At 34.9% G+C, this 16,370-nt stretch overlaps 1 protein-coding gene across 18 annotated transcripts in view; it reads right to left on the bottom strand.

Moving 5' to 3' along the window:
* LOC105471095 (FER tyrosine kinase) overlaps positions 1–16,370 on the bottom strand; it is a 692,543-nt gene that overhangs the window by 140,910 nt on the left and 535,263 nt on the right. For 17 of the 18 annotated variants that reach the window (XM_024789505.2, XM_011723459.3, XM_071098641.1 and 14 more), the window contains 3 exons: positions 10,861–10,917; positions 3,553–3,668; positions 214–308 (listed from right to left, as the gene is read on the bottom strand). In XM_024789505.2, the coding sequence (XP_024645273.1) occupies positions 214–308; positions 3,553–3,668; positions 10,861–10,917 (268 nt within the window). Of the gene's footprint in view, positions 1–213; positions 309–3,552; positions 3,669–10,860; positions 10,918–16,370 lie in introns of those variants that run through there. The other variant, XR_011624806.1, reaches the window with a different exon arrangement.

The following is a 16,370-nucleotide window of genomic DNA, read 5'->3' on the forward strand; positions in this document are numbered from 1 at the left end:
TCTTTTTAAAAAAGCAGTTGACATTTTCTAGAAAACAGCAAAGTGTTACAGCCTATAAAAATACTGACTATAGGTACAGACTCTTTTGTTATCTGGAAATGTTAGACAAAATCCTTGGAAACTTTACAAGGAGAAATCAAAGAGACTGAACATATAAAAACAATAAAACATGACATTAAAATGTCAGCATGCAAAATTATCAGATCACATTACCTGAAACCAGTTCCATAATGATGTAGACAGGCTGTCTTTGTGTGCAAACTCCTATAAGTTTGACAATATTGGGATGATCATATTGCTTGAGAATTCTAGATGAGATGAAAATATAAGAATAGTTATCATTTGAATAATAAAGCATTAATTTGTGATCACACATAGTGTTTACAACTAGAATACTCTTGAATCATAACTCAATTTTTAAAATTTTGGTATGACCCCAAATTATGATAAATTAGATGTATACAAATGAGTAAAGTCTTCCCTCAGTATCTGTAGGAGATTGGTTCCAGGACCCCCGTGGATACTGAAATTTATGCATGTTCAAGTCTCTTACACAAAATGGTGCAATATTTGCATATAACCTACATGCATCCTCTCACGTATTTTAAACCATCTCCAGATTATTTGTAAGACCTAATATAACGTAAATGTTATATAAATAGTTGTTATACCGTATGGTTTATGGAATAATAAGAAAAAAATTCTGTACATGCTCAGTACAGATGCAATCATCAACTTTTTTCCCCCTAATATTTTTGTTCTGTGGCTCATCAAATCCCCAGATACAGAACCCATGGACACAGAGGCCCAACCATACTGGTACATATTGGCAACATAATATGGATGCAAATGAGTCAATTATCCTTAATTAAATATTCTTTTAAAAATTATTATCTACTCTGAATGATTAACAACCATGTTAAATAGAAATGAACTAGTTAATCTAAAACATGTACAACTCCCTTCAAATTATAATATCTGGTTTTAGCCACTACCACAAAAGTATAGCTGAAAAGTATTAGTGGGCCAAAAATTGTGAGCTGCTGGGGCAGCATACGTATATTTATTTTTAACACACATACTTGATTTTAAAATACAGAAAATAAGAAATCATTTTATACTGGTAAATGCTACATTTCATTGGATTTTGTAATAGTTAAATACTTCCTTGATCAGGATCAATTTCAAAATGGTAGAAAGAAAAGTTCTGAGAAAGTTGGCAAATGGATAATTGAATAATAGAGTTTCAACAGAGACTTCAGCTAAAGCAGAGTTGCCTTTGTTTGGATAAGGGCAAAATTTCATCAGTGGGCTATGAAAGTAGGATAGACTTGAAACCATGTCCCTAAAGAGTTAAGAAAAAAATCGCAACACAGTAATGACTAACAAAAATCCTTGAGTTTGCAGGATAGCACATAAAAAAAGAAACAACTTGCTCTATCACTGAAACTCCCGTTGTTTATAAAAGAACTGCTGAAATTGGTTAGATGAAATAGGGCTAACTGGCATCTATGCAGGAACAAGCTTGCTAACATCACGGCCTGAATTTCCAGTACATAGTTTAGACTAACTCCCCCTGGATTTGCACATATGAACCATGAGATTGCATGAAGAGATAACCATGTGTGGCCAAGGACTTTCCAGGCCTCTCATTTCGCCTTCCACTAATCACTTAGTAATTTCAGAATCTACCCCCTCAACCTTTTCTAATAAAAATATTGCTCTGAAATCAGTAACAGTTGATGTTTAACAGTAAGTTTTTCTTTTCTCAAAGACCTGGTGTCACGGTATTGGCTTCTAGCACATTGGGCAGTGAGCCCCTTCTACTTGATAATGCACTCACCTATAGAACTCCAAACATGAGCTAAAAATAAACTAATTTCCCTCAGATGCCTGTCTGTCCCAATTATTTCTATTACCAAATCTTATTCTTTATTATCTTATCGACATAGTTATAAACTCACTCATATTTGAAAATTGCTGTATCCTTTCCTAAGAGGACGAAAAAGGTAACTTCGGAGAAAGACAAAAAATTTATGCATGTATTGTACATGTACAACTAAAGCAAGGAGAGCTATGAAAATGTTTTAGACAATATAAAAAGATAGAAATGAAAAGACAGACTGGGAAGAATTCTAAAGGAAATATTCTGCCAATAACTTTGGCCTTGCAACTTCTACTAGAAATTTAAAAGAAAGGTTTTATGATGTTTGACTTTAATTTCACAGGTTAGAAACTGTCTAAGAAATTTGCACAATACAGCATGAACTCAGATAATATTAAATATCTAAATATATACTTCTAGTGTATACTAGAGGACACTTGGAAGTTTGCATGAATGTAAGTTTCATTTTTAACATAAAACTATAATTTCATCTTAAAAGAAGAAATTAAACTCTGCAATAAAAAAAGTTAGAAAGCAAGAAATTTAAATATTTTTGAAAACATGTGAGGCACAGTATTTTACCTTAATACTTATGAACAACTGTAAAATAACGAGGCTGTGAATTTCAGTTGTGTTCACATGCCTTTTAATTCATCACAATTTCTTTTCTGACTTGCCAACAAGTCATGAAAAAGGTTTACTGCTTTACTCTGCAGATAACATTTCATAAATGCATCCAACTACTTTAGCCATTGCCATTATTCATTTTTAGATGATGACTTAGTATATATATATTAGTATATATATATGACTCTATGCCATGTTACTTATGAATAGTTCTCTTGTTGCCATGGCAATATTCTCCCATTGCACTTTCCTTTTAATACACAAAAACATATGGATCCATGTATCCTCTTCCTTCCCCATCCATCTATCCATCCATCCATCCATCCATCTGTCCATCAATTCATCCATTTCCCACCCACATGTCCATCCAGGTTACTCTTTCCAAAGTGGCTTCTGGAAAGATGCATTTGTTTTGTGTTTTGTTATATATACTCAATTTTACCACTAACAGAAGAGTTTTAAGTATGTGCAACATAGGTAACAGGTATTATTTTCTAGTATTTAGCTAATAATAGAAAAAAAAAGAGAATTAATCATCTTAGAAGATTAGAAACAAAAAAATATGCAAACTTTAGAAGAAATGCCAGATACTAAGCTGAAGAAATCTGAGGTTCTCAGAAATGAAACCTAACGGTTGAGAAAACAGAACCAAGCAGTACTATCTAAGGAGGGTAGGACAGATTTAATTATCTACTTAAACGTATATGTAAGCTGTACAGTTCATGTACATAATATAGTAATTTTTTATCATAATAAGCACAGTATTGCATATATACATATATGTATATGTATGTGTGATGAAAGCGAAATAATGTAACATTTTAAGAACTTGAATAATACTGCTTTTTAACACTTGGTTGGACTACGATTGCTGAATTGATCTGCAGACTATTACAAAAGGATAGACTTTTGGATTCCACATTGTAAAAGTGCTTACCCCTACTATTTCAGTAAATCACAATTTAAGATGCCTTCAAACTTACATTTTAATAAATCATTTACATAACAAATACATATTTTGATTAATTTAAATAACTCACTTGGCTTCTTGTAAAAATTTTATTTTCAATTCCTGAGGAAGATCTTCTTTACATGTTTTAACAGCAACAGACGTTTTATCCTTTAATGTGCCCTTATATACTTCACCAAAATTTCCCTGAAAATAGAAATATATTCATTGTCTGGGGTAAATGACAGCATGTAAATCTTTACCAAATACAAGCAAAGGTACCAAGGAGGAGGAAGGTGCTTACCTACATGTCAGTATCACCTGAGATTAACTAATTTCTATCAGACATAAGAACTTCTAACTTTACTCTATGGCTAGGACATATTTTGGTATAAAATGCCTGATTTGGCTGGGCACAGTGGCTCACTCCTGTAATCCCAGCACTTTGGGAGGCCGAGGTGGGCAGATCACAAGGTCAGGAGATCGAGACCATCCTTGCTAACACAGTGAAACCCCATCTCTACAAAAAAAATACAAAAAAATTAGCTGAGTGTGGTGGCGGGTGCCTGTAGTCCAAGCTACTTGGGAGGCTGAGGCAGGAGAATGGCATGAACCCGGGAGGCAGGGCTTGCAGTGAGCGGAGACTGCGCCACTGCACTACAGCCTGTGCAACACAGTGAGACTCTGTCTCCAAAAAAAAAAAAAGCTTGATTTACCGTGCATTTATTTTAGAAGAGAAGAAATTTTGAAATCTATTTTTAAAAATTAAATTCAAAACATTACAGAGAAGAAAAACAAGGCTAACACACTAGCACAACAGCTATTCTTGAATATTCTCTTAGGTTTTTTACACTGCATATGTATTTTTTACATAGCTATAATCATACAATGCAAACTTTTTTTTTTTTTTTTTTTTGAGACAGAGGCTTACTCTGTCACCAGGCTGGAGTGCAGCGGCACAGTCTCAGCTCACTGCAACCTCCGCCTCCCAGGTTCAAGCGATTCTCCTGCCTCAGCCGCCCGAGTAGCTGGGACTACAGGCGCGCACCACTATGTCCAGCTAATTTTTGTATTTTTAGTAGAGACAAGGTTTCAGCATATTGGCCAGCATGGTCTCGATGTCTTGACCTCGTGATCTGCCCGCCTCGGCCTCCCAAACTGCTGGGATTACAGGCATGAGCCACCGCGCCCGGCATATGCAAATATTTTATAATAAACTTTAATGCTATTGTTGAGCAAGAAGTAACTAAACTAGAAGTCTGCTATACTTACTGAGTTTTTAGAGCACTAAGATGAATGTAACTCTTAATGTTTAAAGTTCACAAAATTTATACCTTGAACTATTGCTTATTAATAAATTATTAAAATACTTTAAAATATTTTTAACAAGTCATATTCAATTTTTACTATTTAATAGTCAACTCAAATATTTATAAAACAATGGTAAATCATGTTTTCATAAAAATAAACATTAAACAGTAAACATTCATGATAAATTTAAAAAAGCAAAATTTGAGCTTCGCATCTCTGTTATTCTCAAGAGATTGTCTTTTACCCACAATTGTCAGATTATTTATTACATCAGAGGTAGAGAGAAGATATTATTAATTTACATAGTTACTGCTGGGCCTCCACTTACCTAAAGCACTTACAATTCAGCTTGTCTAAAACTTACTGTTCTATTAATCAAAAGATTTTTCCTGGCTACATTACTTTTTTCAGTTACTAGAACCATCATTTGCCTTGTAAGCATTCAGACCCTACCTCCATAATACTTTTTGTCTTATCCCTTGCATCTCAGAAAGGTTACACTGATTCACGATCTCAATTCTGTTACCTAAGCTGATTTCATCTTCAGTCCCTCACCTCTCCAAACCACCTAGAACAGCACTGCCAGATTAATCTTTCCAGAGAAAACTTTGATTATACTACTGCTTTGCTCAAAATCCATCCTTCAATTACTATCACTTTCTTGGCCTCTATATAGCTCCATATTATAACCCCCAACTGTTATATGTATTCTGAACTCAAATACATAGTGATCCCTAAATACGTGTCATGCCTTTTCTACATTTTTCCCTCTGTGGAAAACTCCCACCTCCAATCAGAAGCTGATACCTCATCTTTAAGTCCATTTCTTATGCCCCTCGTTCATGAAGACTTTCTTGATTTTCCCAAAATTATGTCTCCTGTCCCTGAATACACATCTCCCCATTGCCCTTTGTGTCTTTCTAATGGTTTCTGTCCTATTTTAAGAGGTACTGGCATGTACTAGGCATTTGAAAAATTTAAACATTAATTTAGCAACCATTATCCAGAGAACGTCAACTCTATCAATGGTGGTCAGAGGGACAATCTTCAGACACTGAGAAACGACTATGCTTTCCCAGACCACCTCTTCTCTATCCAAAGAGGTGAGGAGGAAGCTCAGGACACTCATCACTCTGTATCACTGAATCATTCATCGCAAACCTTTGCTTTAAATGGGAGGTGGGGGGCTGAATATGAGATCAGCTTAGGTGACAGAATTGAGATCCTGAATCAGGTTAACCTTTCTAAGATGCAAAGGGTGAGACGAAGTCATGAAGCATGACTTCATCTCAGCTGCTGCCCTTCAGTCCCTGAGGACAAATCTTATGCCCCTTGACTGTGTTTACATCAGTCAATGTAAGATGACCGTGGTCCTAGGTTAATCTTCATCTCTCCCTCTCCAGCCCCCTCAGATTCAGCATACTTCTATTTGATCCTCCTTTCTCATCTATCCCCAACTTGCATAGTGCCTTCTGGAATTCATGGTCCATCATCCTCAAAATTATATTTTCAATCTATTCTTTGATCATTTCCTTTAACTTCCTGTTCTAACAAAATAATGGCTCTTATTAGAGAAGATACAAATGGTGGATGAACTTCCTTTTGCTATCTAAACTTAAGTGATTACTTATTTTCCCCACATATAATCCTACCATTGCCCTGCAGATAGAACACAGTGTTCTATTACCTACTTATTACTGGTTTTAAACCATTATCTCTCCCACATTCCTGAAACTCTCAGCTTTGAAAATTTGTCACTCAATTATATTACCCACTATTCCTCACTCCAGCTGTCATTTACTGAATTTGAAAACATTTTGTTTACTGACAATTTGAGCCCTTGGGTAACTGTCAGTCTACCCAGTGTCCTAATACTTTGTAATTTCAATAGACATTTAAAGGTCCTTCCAAGAATTCAAACTTTCAGTTTCTTGATCATCTCTCCTCCAATTATCTTGCACTCCAATCTATTTTCTAGGGTCATATCTTAAACTGTGCCATACCTATAATGCAAATGCTCTATAACATCTATCTCATTTGTCTCATCGTCTGGTTGGCTTCTATCTTTCTAGCTTACTTCCTCTTCTTTTTGGAATACTTATCCAGACTTCAAAACTCCTTTGACTTCATAGGAACTGACAGTCTTTAGGTTCTATCACTTTTTACGTCATTCTCTTATTATATTCTCCTCCTCCTGTATTCCACCTTAAATTCCATGGTCAATAATTACAACTGCCTTCCCATACACTCTCAATTTATTTGCTCTTCTGTTAATCTGTAAAACTCCCTTGGCAAATCTACAAGTCTGATTAAATCCAAAACTCTTCCTACTCTGCACCTATAAAGCTAATATGGCTGGAGAAAAACCATGATCATGCTGACTGATTTAACTTTAAATTCATGAACACAAACCCTTAGGGGGCCCTTAACGTACTTAATAATCATATTATATTTTTTTAGATCACTCACACTCCCCGTTTTCTGGATGACTGCTTCTCTTCTATTCTCTTCTCAAATCTCCCATCCTCATTCTTTGCTGATGCTTTTGCTTCCCACTTCATTTCAAGAATCGAAGCAATGTAAAGAGAACTTTGGGCTCTTGTTGCTCTACTGACCCACCTACCAATCTTCCTCGCTGTTATAAAAAGTGAGCTACTGTGTTTCTATTAAAGTCAATCCTTCATTGTGAACTAAATTGCATCCCCTCTTACCTACTCAAGGATGACGCTGTAGCAATTTCTCTCTCTCTCTCTTAAATGATGAATTTTCACTAGATCATTCCCAACTGCAAACTAGTATGCTATTATTTTTCTCAAGTTAAACAATAACAATTACAAAGCACAAATCATTCTCTTGAAACTACCACCCCACATCTCTGATTTCTTTCGCAGCAAAACTTTAAGGAATTACATCTTCGCTACCTCTAATCCTCTCCTCCCGTTCTTCTCAAATCCATTCCAAATTGGCTTTCACCTAAAGCATCCCAAGGAAACTGCTCAGCCAAGTCACCAGTGATCTTCTCATTGCTAAATCCCATCTCGTTTGGCTTTTCAGCATCATCTGACACAACTGATCACTCTCTTCCTTGGTATATACTTTCTCCTGTTGTCTTCCAAGGCATCATATCTCCTGGTTTTCTGCCTTCCTACTTGGCTGCTTTTTTAAACCTCCTTTGGGTATTGCTTCTCTTATTTTCACCTCTTAATGTCCCAGTAAGCAAGGCTCAATCCTTGATCTTCTTCTCTTCTTCATCTAGACTCACTCCATTGTTGAATTCATCTAATTGTATTAAGTACCAGCTATATACTAACAACTACCAGATTTGTACTTTTGACTCAGACCTCTTTTCTCTAACTCCAGACTTGATACCCAATAGTTTCCATCATCCCCACTTGGAAGTCTAATAGAAAAACTCAATACATCCAAAACTGAACACCTCTTCTCGTTCCCTGAAATCTTTTACACTTAGGACTGAAATCTTTCTCTAATACCCCACATACAGAGTCCATCAGGATATTCAATTCATTCAATTTCAAAAATACATCCAGAACTCACTACTTCACACCACCTCAATTGCTATCATCTTAATCTAGCATCATCTTTTAGTCAGGTAAGTTCAACTGCCTCCTAACCTTTCCAAGTTGTCAGCCTATTTTCACAACTCCCAGAATAACTTTTTAAAAAAGATCATGCCATTACTCCTCTCAAAATTGCCCACCAGCTCACCATTTCATTCATAATCAAAGCCAAAGTAATTACAATGACTTACAAGGTCAATGTAATTTATACCCTCATCACCTTACAGACGTCCTCTCCTATCACATTCACCTTGCTTACTGTTACAACCAAAATGCCTCCCTTGTTCTTCAAACAAAGTTTGCATTGGCTGTTTACTCTGCATAGATCCTTCTCCCCTCAGATGTCCATGTGGCTAAATTTCCCACCTCCTTCAAGTCTTTATTCAAAAGTAAACGTAAGATAATAAGGTTTATCTGGATTTCCTACTAAAAACAGCAACTACAACTAGTAATGCTTCCAATCCCTCTATATTTTTCACAGGACTTAGCACCCTCTAACATTACAAAATTTACCTATTTATTATGCTTATTGTTTATCTTCTCCTCCTAGAGAGATTATTAAACTCCATAAGAGAAAGGATTTCTGGCTACTTGTTCATTGATACTGTAAAATGTGCCCAGAAAAGTGCCTTGCACATAGTAGGAATTCAAAAAACACTGGATGACTGAATATTTATTGAATACCAACTATCGACTATAGCTGCACCTGATACTGCATATCAAGTACAGTCTACTAAAAATACAGTGCTGAATACAAAAAAAACCTCAGCATTCCTGCCATTATCTTATATTACAACTTAACTCCAAAGTCTCTAACGACAGGAACCATGGCTAATTGTCTTAATTAGCCATGCACTCTTAAGCAGTATACTGTAAATGATTATTTAAAATAGGCAGTGAAAAATATTAAATAACCATTTTCTTGTACTTAAAAATACTGGATGAAATTAAGCTACACATTGCCTCAAAGTCACAGTCTTTTATTTAAAATAAATTCATTGAGACTGACATATTACTTGTTGTTGAGAAAATAATTATTCTTTGAAATAGTCTGAGGAGACAAATTCCTCCTAATACTTTATAGCATAAACTAAACACAAAAATAGAAATATTTCTCTTTAACTAAAAATATTTTTTCCATAGTACTAAAAAGTCTGTCCTTCTCAACATATTCTGCCTTTATTTCAGTAAATGCTTTAGTTTTACAATTTATTATTTAACTGTATCATGGAAATTAGTCTTTGTAATATTTTTTGTTCTAGTCACTGCTACTGAGTTACTTAGAGCAAGGGAAAGAAGAAATATTTCATTAAGGATGAGGAAAGAAATCCAGAGGAAATAACATATGAGTCACTGATTTTAGCTTGAAGTTCTTTAGAATTCACTTACTAAATATGCCAATAAAAATCTGCTTTCCAATAACAATCTGATGCTTCCATTTGGGAAAGGTATTTTAAAATAATAAATGATAAGAATCCTGCAAACTATATTATTTCAACAGACATTTACTTTCTCAGAACTTTTTTAAAAATAGGGGAAAACAGTCAATTCATCAAGTTTACATTTGAATTAAAAAATTAATGAATAATCATTTCTTTATCTAAAATGTTGAGCCTTAATTAAGTTCAGTACTGATCACTCATATGTATATTAGCTTTTCCTAAATATATATTTTATACTATTTTTTGTATCACGCCATGAAGATAAACTGAATTTGTATTTTTGTATATTAATAGAAACATCACTAATTAAGTCATTGACAAAAAAGTGAGTACTTATTCACTGGAACTCAATTATAAATAAACTATTATTAATAAATTTTCAAATAGTCCATTTGGTTAATTCTCAAGTATCCGCCATTATTGTTAAATAACATATACTTGACTATGGCCTATGAGTTCAAAGAAACTTCCAACTATGTTGGAAGAAAAGGGACTTTCATTATATATGGTTGCTTTTTCTGATTAATAGAACTAGTTATAAAATTAATATTTATATTGAAACAAGTATCTTGTCCACATTTTTAGATTCAGATATGCCCAGTGTTCCAGCGTTGTTACACACTGTAATTCTATATACAATCCTGAAATCCCAAGAGGCTGTATGCCATTTTTTTCCTGAACTATCACATGTAACCAGAAACAAAAAGAACAAGACTTTTGGGTATTTATTTAAACTTTTATTATCTCACTGTTTCTTTTCAAATCTCAGTTCACTAGTTTTGAGTTTACTGCATACTGAAATAAAATCATTATGATTTTTAGTCCTTCCAGGGGAAAACACACACATAATATTCTTAAAAGTTAAGAATCATCCTTAAACCTTTCAAAGACTTTCACACATCTATTTCAGTGAGCATCACAATATTGATAACAGATACAGTATTGCATTCTAGTTAATGTGTAATGTGCCTCGCAGCAATATAAGAAAAGCTTTGAAGAAAATGAAAAAATCTGCAGTCTTCAGAATCAATATAGACTTCTAGTTATTTAGCTCAGTTGATTACATACCTTGCCCAGTAATTCTCCCAATGTGACATCTTCATGACTGAGAATCCATTTCTTGTCCTACAGCAAAGAATAAAAACTGTTGTTTAGTACAAGCAAGGGTACATTTCTTGAAGTTGCATTTGAGCCACTGGAAAATAGACCTAAAGGGATATTTCATTCAGACCATTCAATCAACAGCACACTAAGAAGTTATAACCCCAAGATGCTGTAAAACAGATTTAAGAAATGATACTACACAATAGGATATTAAAGTCTACATTACAGCCAAATTCCATCAGAAATCTCAGCCTTTGAAATGATAGTATCCCTGTAATTAGAACACAGCATGCACTTTCCACCAACCATAAAGTTTATGTTATGCTATTATTTGTCATTTCAAAAAGCTGTCATAAGGCCATGAGGGAGTTTGATTTTACAATACAAAATTTTCAGTTCTCATTTAATCTTAGAAATTATTTTTCTACTCAAATCATATTACTAAGAGCTAATTTTTCCACATATAAATGGGCCATGAATTACAGCTGTCTCTGATACTTCATATAGTCCTATATCTTTCCTAGGTAATTTCCTGTGGTATAATAAAGCAACAAACACCAATTACAGTATCACTAGGGTGCATAAGGCCAGTGATGCAAACATATCGTTGGAAGACAGCATCCCATTATCTGATCTCAAGAACCGATTACTAGAGGATATTTTATCATATAAAAAAGCTCAACTACGAAACCCCACAATACCACAATGTAAGAAAAAATATGTTTTTTAATGGAGGAAGGAAAAAGGGAAAAAGTAAGAGAAAAGGAGGGGAGGAATGAAAAGGAAAGAAAGAGAGGAAGGGAACAAAAAAAGGAGGGGAGTAGGAAGGAAGAGGTGGAGGAGGAAGAGTATCCTGGGTGATATATTTTATTTATGAGTTAGGTTTCTTATTGATGTTAGAGTGTAGTTTATTATGATCTATGAGTTGTAACAAGTCATCAGACATCTTGAAGTAAAAATTCATCCTAACTATGACTTTAAAATGTCCTGGGCAGTTATTTGAAGTGCTTTACCTTCTGAAATACCATGTGGCAAACACTCAACCAACACTCTCTGTTAGGTTAACAAAGGGACAACACTGATTTTTCAAATGCAATAGTTTTCATGCATAGTTTTTCCTCCTAAATATAAAGTTAATGCTATAAAGATCCTGGAAGAAAACTTAGGAGGATAACCTCATGATCAAGTGGGTAAGCAAAGGTTTCTTAGAGAAGCACAAAAAACACTAACTATAAAAAAGAAATGAAAACTGGACCTCATCAAAATTGAAAACATTTATTCAAAAGCATCATTTAAAAAATGAAAAGACAAACTATAACCTGGGAGAACATTTTTGCAATACTGAATTTCTATCTGATAAAGCATTTGCATGAAGAACATATACAAAACTGGTATCTCAACAACAAAACAAAGAACCCAGTTCAAGAAATTGTGTTAAAAAAGTTCAGAAAAGATGATCAACAAACAGCCAGTAAGAACATCAGAGACACTTAACATCATTAGTTACCAGTGATATACAAATACAAACCACAGTAAGATGGTACTTCATTACTTCATACCCATTAAGATACTAAAATTAAAAAGATTAACAATATCGAGAGATTTTGAGGGTGTGGAGCAACTGTAATCCTTATGTATTGCTGGTGAAAATGCAAAAGCATTATTTTCCCAAATGCAAAAAAAGCATAATTTGGAAGTTTCTCATAAAGTTAAACATACACATTCCATGACTCAAATTGCTCTCCTAGGAATTAACCAAAGATAAATGAAAACATACATCCACAAAAATATTCATCAAAAAATGTTGGAAGCAGCTCTATTTGTAATAGCCAAAAACTAGAAACAACTCAGATGTCCATCAAAAAGAAAACTGATAAACACATTTTGGTACATTCAGGCAACTGACTACTATTCAGCAATAAAAAGGAACTTACTACAGATGCATATGACAGAGCACTTGCAAATCATTTTTGCTGAGCTAATAAATCTAGACAAACTTTACATACATAGACACTAATTCCATTTACATAAAATTCTAGAGAAGGACAATCTATAATACTAGATATCAGAGAAGTGGTTGCTTGGGGCAGGAGTTGAGAAAGAATGACTGCAAAAGGGAAAAAAGCAACTTTGTAGGGGGTTATAAAAATGTTCAATTCCTGGCTAACATGGTGAAACCCCATCTCTACTAAAAATACAAAAATTAGCTGGGTGTGGTGGCGCACACCTGTAGTCCTAGCTACTCAGGAGGCTGAGGCAGGAGAATCACTTGAACCCGGGAAGTGGAGGTCGCAGCGAGCCAAGACTGCACCACTGCAGTCCAGCCTGGCGACAGAGCAAGACTCTGTCCAAAAAAAAAAAAAAAAAAGGAAGTTCAATTTATTGGTGTTTCATTGAACTATATATTTAAAACCTGTGGAAAATTTTATTTTATATAAATTACACATCCATAAAGTTCATTTTTTAATAAAAAATAAAAAAGCTGTACTTTCCATTTGAGTAGCAGTTCTGGGGTTTAACTCTCCACCCCATACCCTATATATAGAAGCAAACGTTATTCTTCAAAGAGTGCCATCTGGCAGTCAGGAAAGTTATTTTAAAGTTGCAAACTGATTCTTGGACAGCTTTTCCACTTTAAACAATGATAACCTAGGCAGTTCAGCCCAATCCTTGTAGTGCAAACCACTGAAAAAACAGGATGAAATGTAGAAACAAAAACACAAAAAGAAAAAACAACTAAACAAAGAAAACCCCTAAACATCCATTTAAAGGCACTGGAGAGCTACTAAAATAGTGAAGTATTGAGAGACTAAAGCTAGGTTAAGAAAAGAAGTGATGTCAAGGATTTATAGGCTACTTTTACCCTTGAATGCACATGGTCATTGTGAAAGCAGAAGCCAATAGGTTAAAAAATACAGAGGGAGAGTTCAGGGACTGCAAGGAGAAAAAGCTCTGACAAAACACCCCGGGCTTTTAATAAACCCCAAACATACCACACTGTGGTAGAAAAAGTAACCTGGAAATGAAAAGAAGTAAGCCTACCTTCTAAACATGTCCATCAGGGATTGAATTAAATTAGGGATTGGCAAACTAAGTCTGCAGACCAAACTGGTTCACTGTCTGTCATACGAAATTTGAATTTCAGTGTCCTTAGATAACGTATCAATAGATCTACAGAAATTATCCAGTCTAAGTTATAGACAGGAAAAAAAAAAAAAAGAACAGTAGAGAACAGAATATTGGTCAGCAGAAACAGGAGGTGTGGGGGATTGAAGAATGGAGGTAAGTTGACCAAATGGTACAAAATCTCAGTTAGATAGGCAGAGTAAGTTTCCAAGATCTATTGCACAGCAAAGTGACGATGGTTAATAATAATGTATTTCTATTTCAAAATTGCTACAAAAAACTCCAGATTTTAAATGATCTCACTACCAAAAATAAGTTATGTGAAGTGACGGATATGTTAATTAGCTTGATATAATCATTCCACAATGTATATACAATTATTATTTGTTAATTAAAAGTAAAAATGTAAATAATAAAAAAAGCCACATGACTCAGTCTGTAAGAGGCAGGGATAAATGCCTGAGGAGAATTCAGTGGCTATTTTGATCAGAATTTGGTACCTGCCATTTCTGTGGATATTCTGCAGAAGTGTTGATAGAGGGGCAAACTCCCAATCTGTTAAATTGGATAAAGATGGGATAGAACTACCAACCCTCTCACCCTTAGGTATTAAATGGAACATTCCTATGGAGGCTGCTAAGTGGTTGAGAAACACATTCAATTCAGTTATACGATGATGCTACAGCTTTACTTATGCCTCTGAAATGGTATCAGAGGACAAGTCAAAAGTAAATTAGGGAACATGGACATTGAATAACGCAGAGCTGGAGAATGGAGAACTGCTGAAGAAGCCTGGAACTCTGCATTTACCTTCATTTTTACTGACTTTTCTTCTCTTCCCTTCTATCCAAAGGAAAGAAAAGTCACACTCAGAAGATATGGCCAAAGACAGCTGCAGCTCGCTCCTTAACAACTGCCCCACAGCTGGTTTAGCCTAAAGTGATTATACTACATATTTCTGGTCTCTATCTTTGCTCTGTTTTCTGTAAAGGGACAAGGAGACATTTTGCAACCTTCTCAGATGTAGAGAAAAAACAGAAGAAATGGAAGCAGACTGCCTCTTAGTCTCTTCCAAGAAATAGGAATAGTAGCTTTATCAGTCCACAGGTTAATGAAAGAAAATAAAAGTTGTAATTAAGTATAAATCACCAATAGAAATAAGGCAAAGACATAAAAGATGTATTATAATAGGAATGAATAGAGTTGACAGAGTTATATTTAACATTTCATTTGCTTGCAAGTGATCTGTGACCATACAGAAATATCTACAGAACTATGTTCAAAACTAATGCTTAAATTTCCATGATCTTGAAGCTACAACAGATTGACTTAGACTCCTGACATGTTAATATTTGGATTCTATTCTTTATGTTAATTCATGAGTATTAATACATCATGATTACAGTAAAAGAAAAAATCCACTTTTCCTATTTATCAATTCTCTTATCTTAGAGATATTCTGGAGATATAAATTATGTGCTTTGGTAATCACTGTAAGATCACTATAAGATATGGGCCGCATACAAAGATTTTGGTGGCCTTATAAACCCATGAAATCACAGCGTACTTTCTAATTGCCTAAGCAAATAATACTTATTTTTATTAACTGATTTGTGAGTGAGACTCAGAAAAGGATTTTTCCCTCTGTGGAAGACTCCCACCTCCAATCAGAAGCTGATACCTCATCTTTAAGTCCATTTCTTATGCCCCTCGTTCATGAAGACTTTCTTGAACTAATTGCCCTTCTGGGAAGTTGGCTGACACTACTGAATCTAGTTCTAATAACTTGTGGATGTGAGGTAGCTTACTGTCCCTGTCTTAGTTTGGGTTCTCTCAGAAGCAGACTCTGGGACAGGGATTCAAATGCAAGCAGTAGTTAATTTGAGAAGCGCAAGGAACAGAAGGAAAAAGAGATGTAATACAGGGAAGTGGGGGCAACCAATAAGGTAAGCTATTAAGGTAGCCACTTCACTGTTGCCAACTCTGGAAAATGAGACAAGCCAAAAGCCTCAGAATTAGCTCACCCAACAGGTATTTATTTATATGCAAATTCCTGAGTAGCATTGGTTGAGGGGTACAGAAAAATGAGTGTTAATCCTTGGCAATTCTTGTGGCAGCCATGGGCAGAGGACCCTTCTGTGGACCTACTAAACAGGCCAAAGATGAAAACACCTGCAACTGAAAGTTGTCCAGAGTATAATGAGAGGTATGATGGGTATAAGTAGGGCACTAACAGATCTAGTCCATCCCCTTTATTATTGATGTATCCTGATCTTCCTGAAGATTTAGAATCCAAGTGGATTCTCCAGGCCTTCCTATAATTCCTGTTCTTACTAAATTCTTTTTCT

The sequence above is a fragment of the Macaca nemestrina genome, chromosome 6 (genome assembly GCF_043159975.1).
Source record: "Macaca nemestrina isolate mMacNem1 chromosome 6, mMacNem.hap1, whole genome shotgun sequence".
In the NCBI taxonomy this organism is placed as follows: Eukaryota; Metazoa; Chordata; class Mammalia; order Primates; family Cercopithecidae; genus Macaca; species Macaca nemestrina.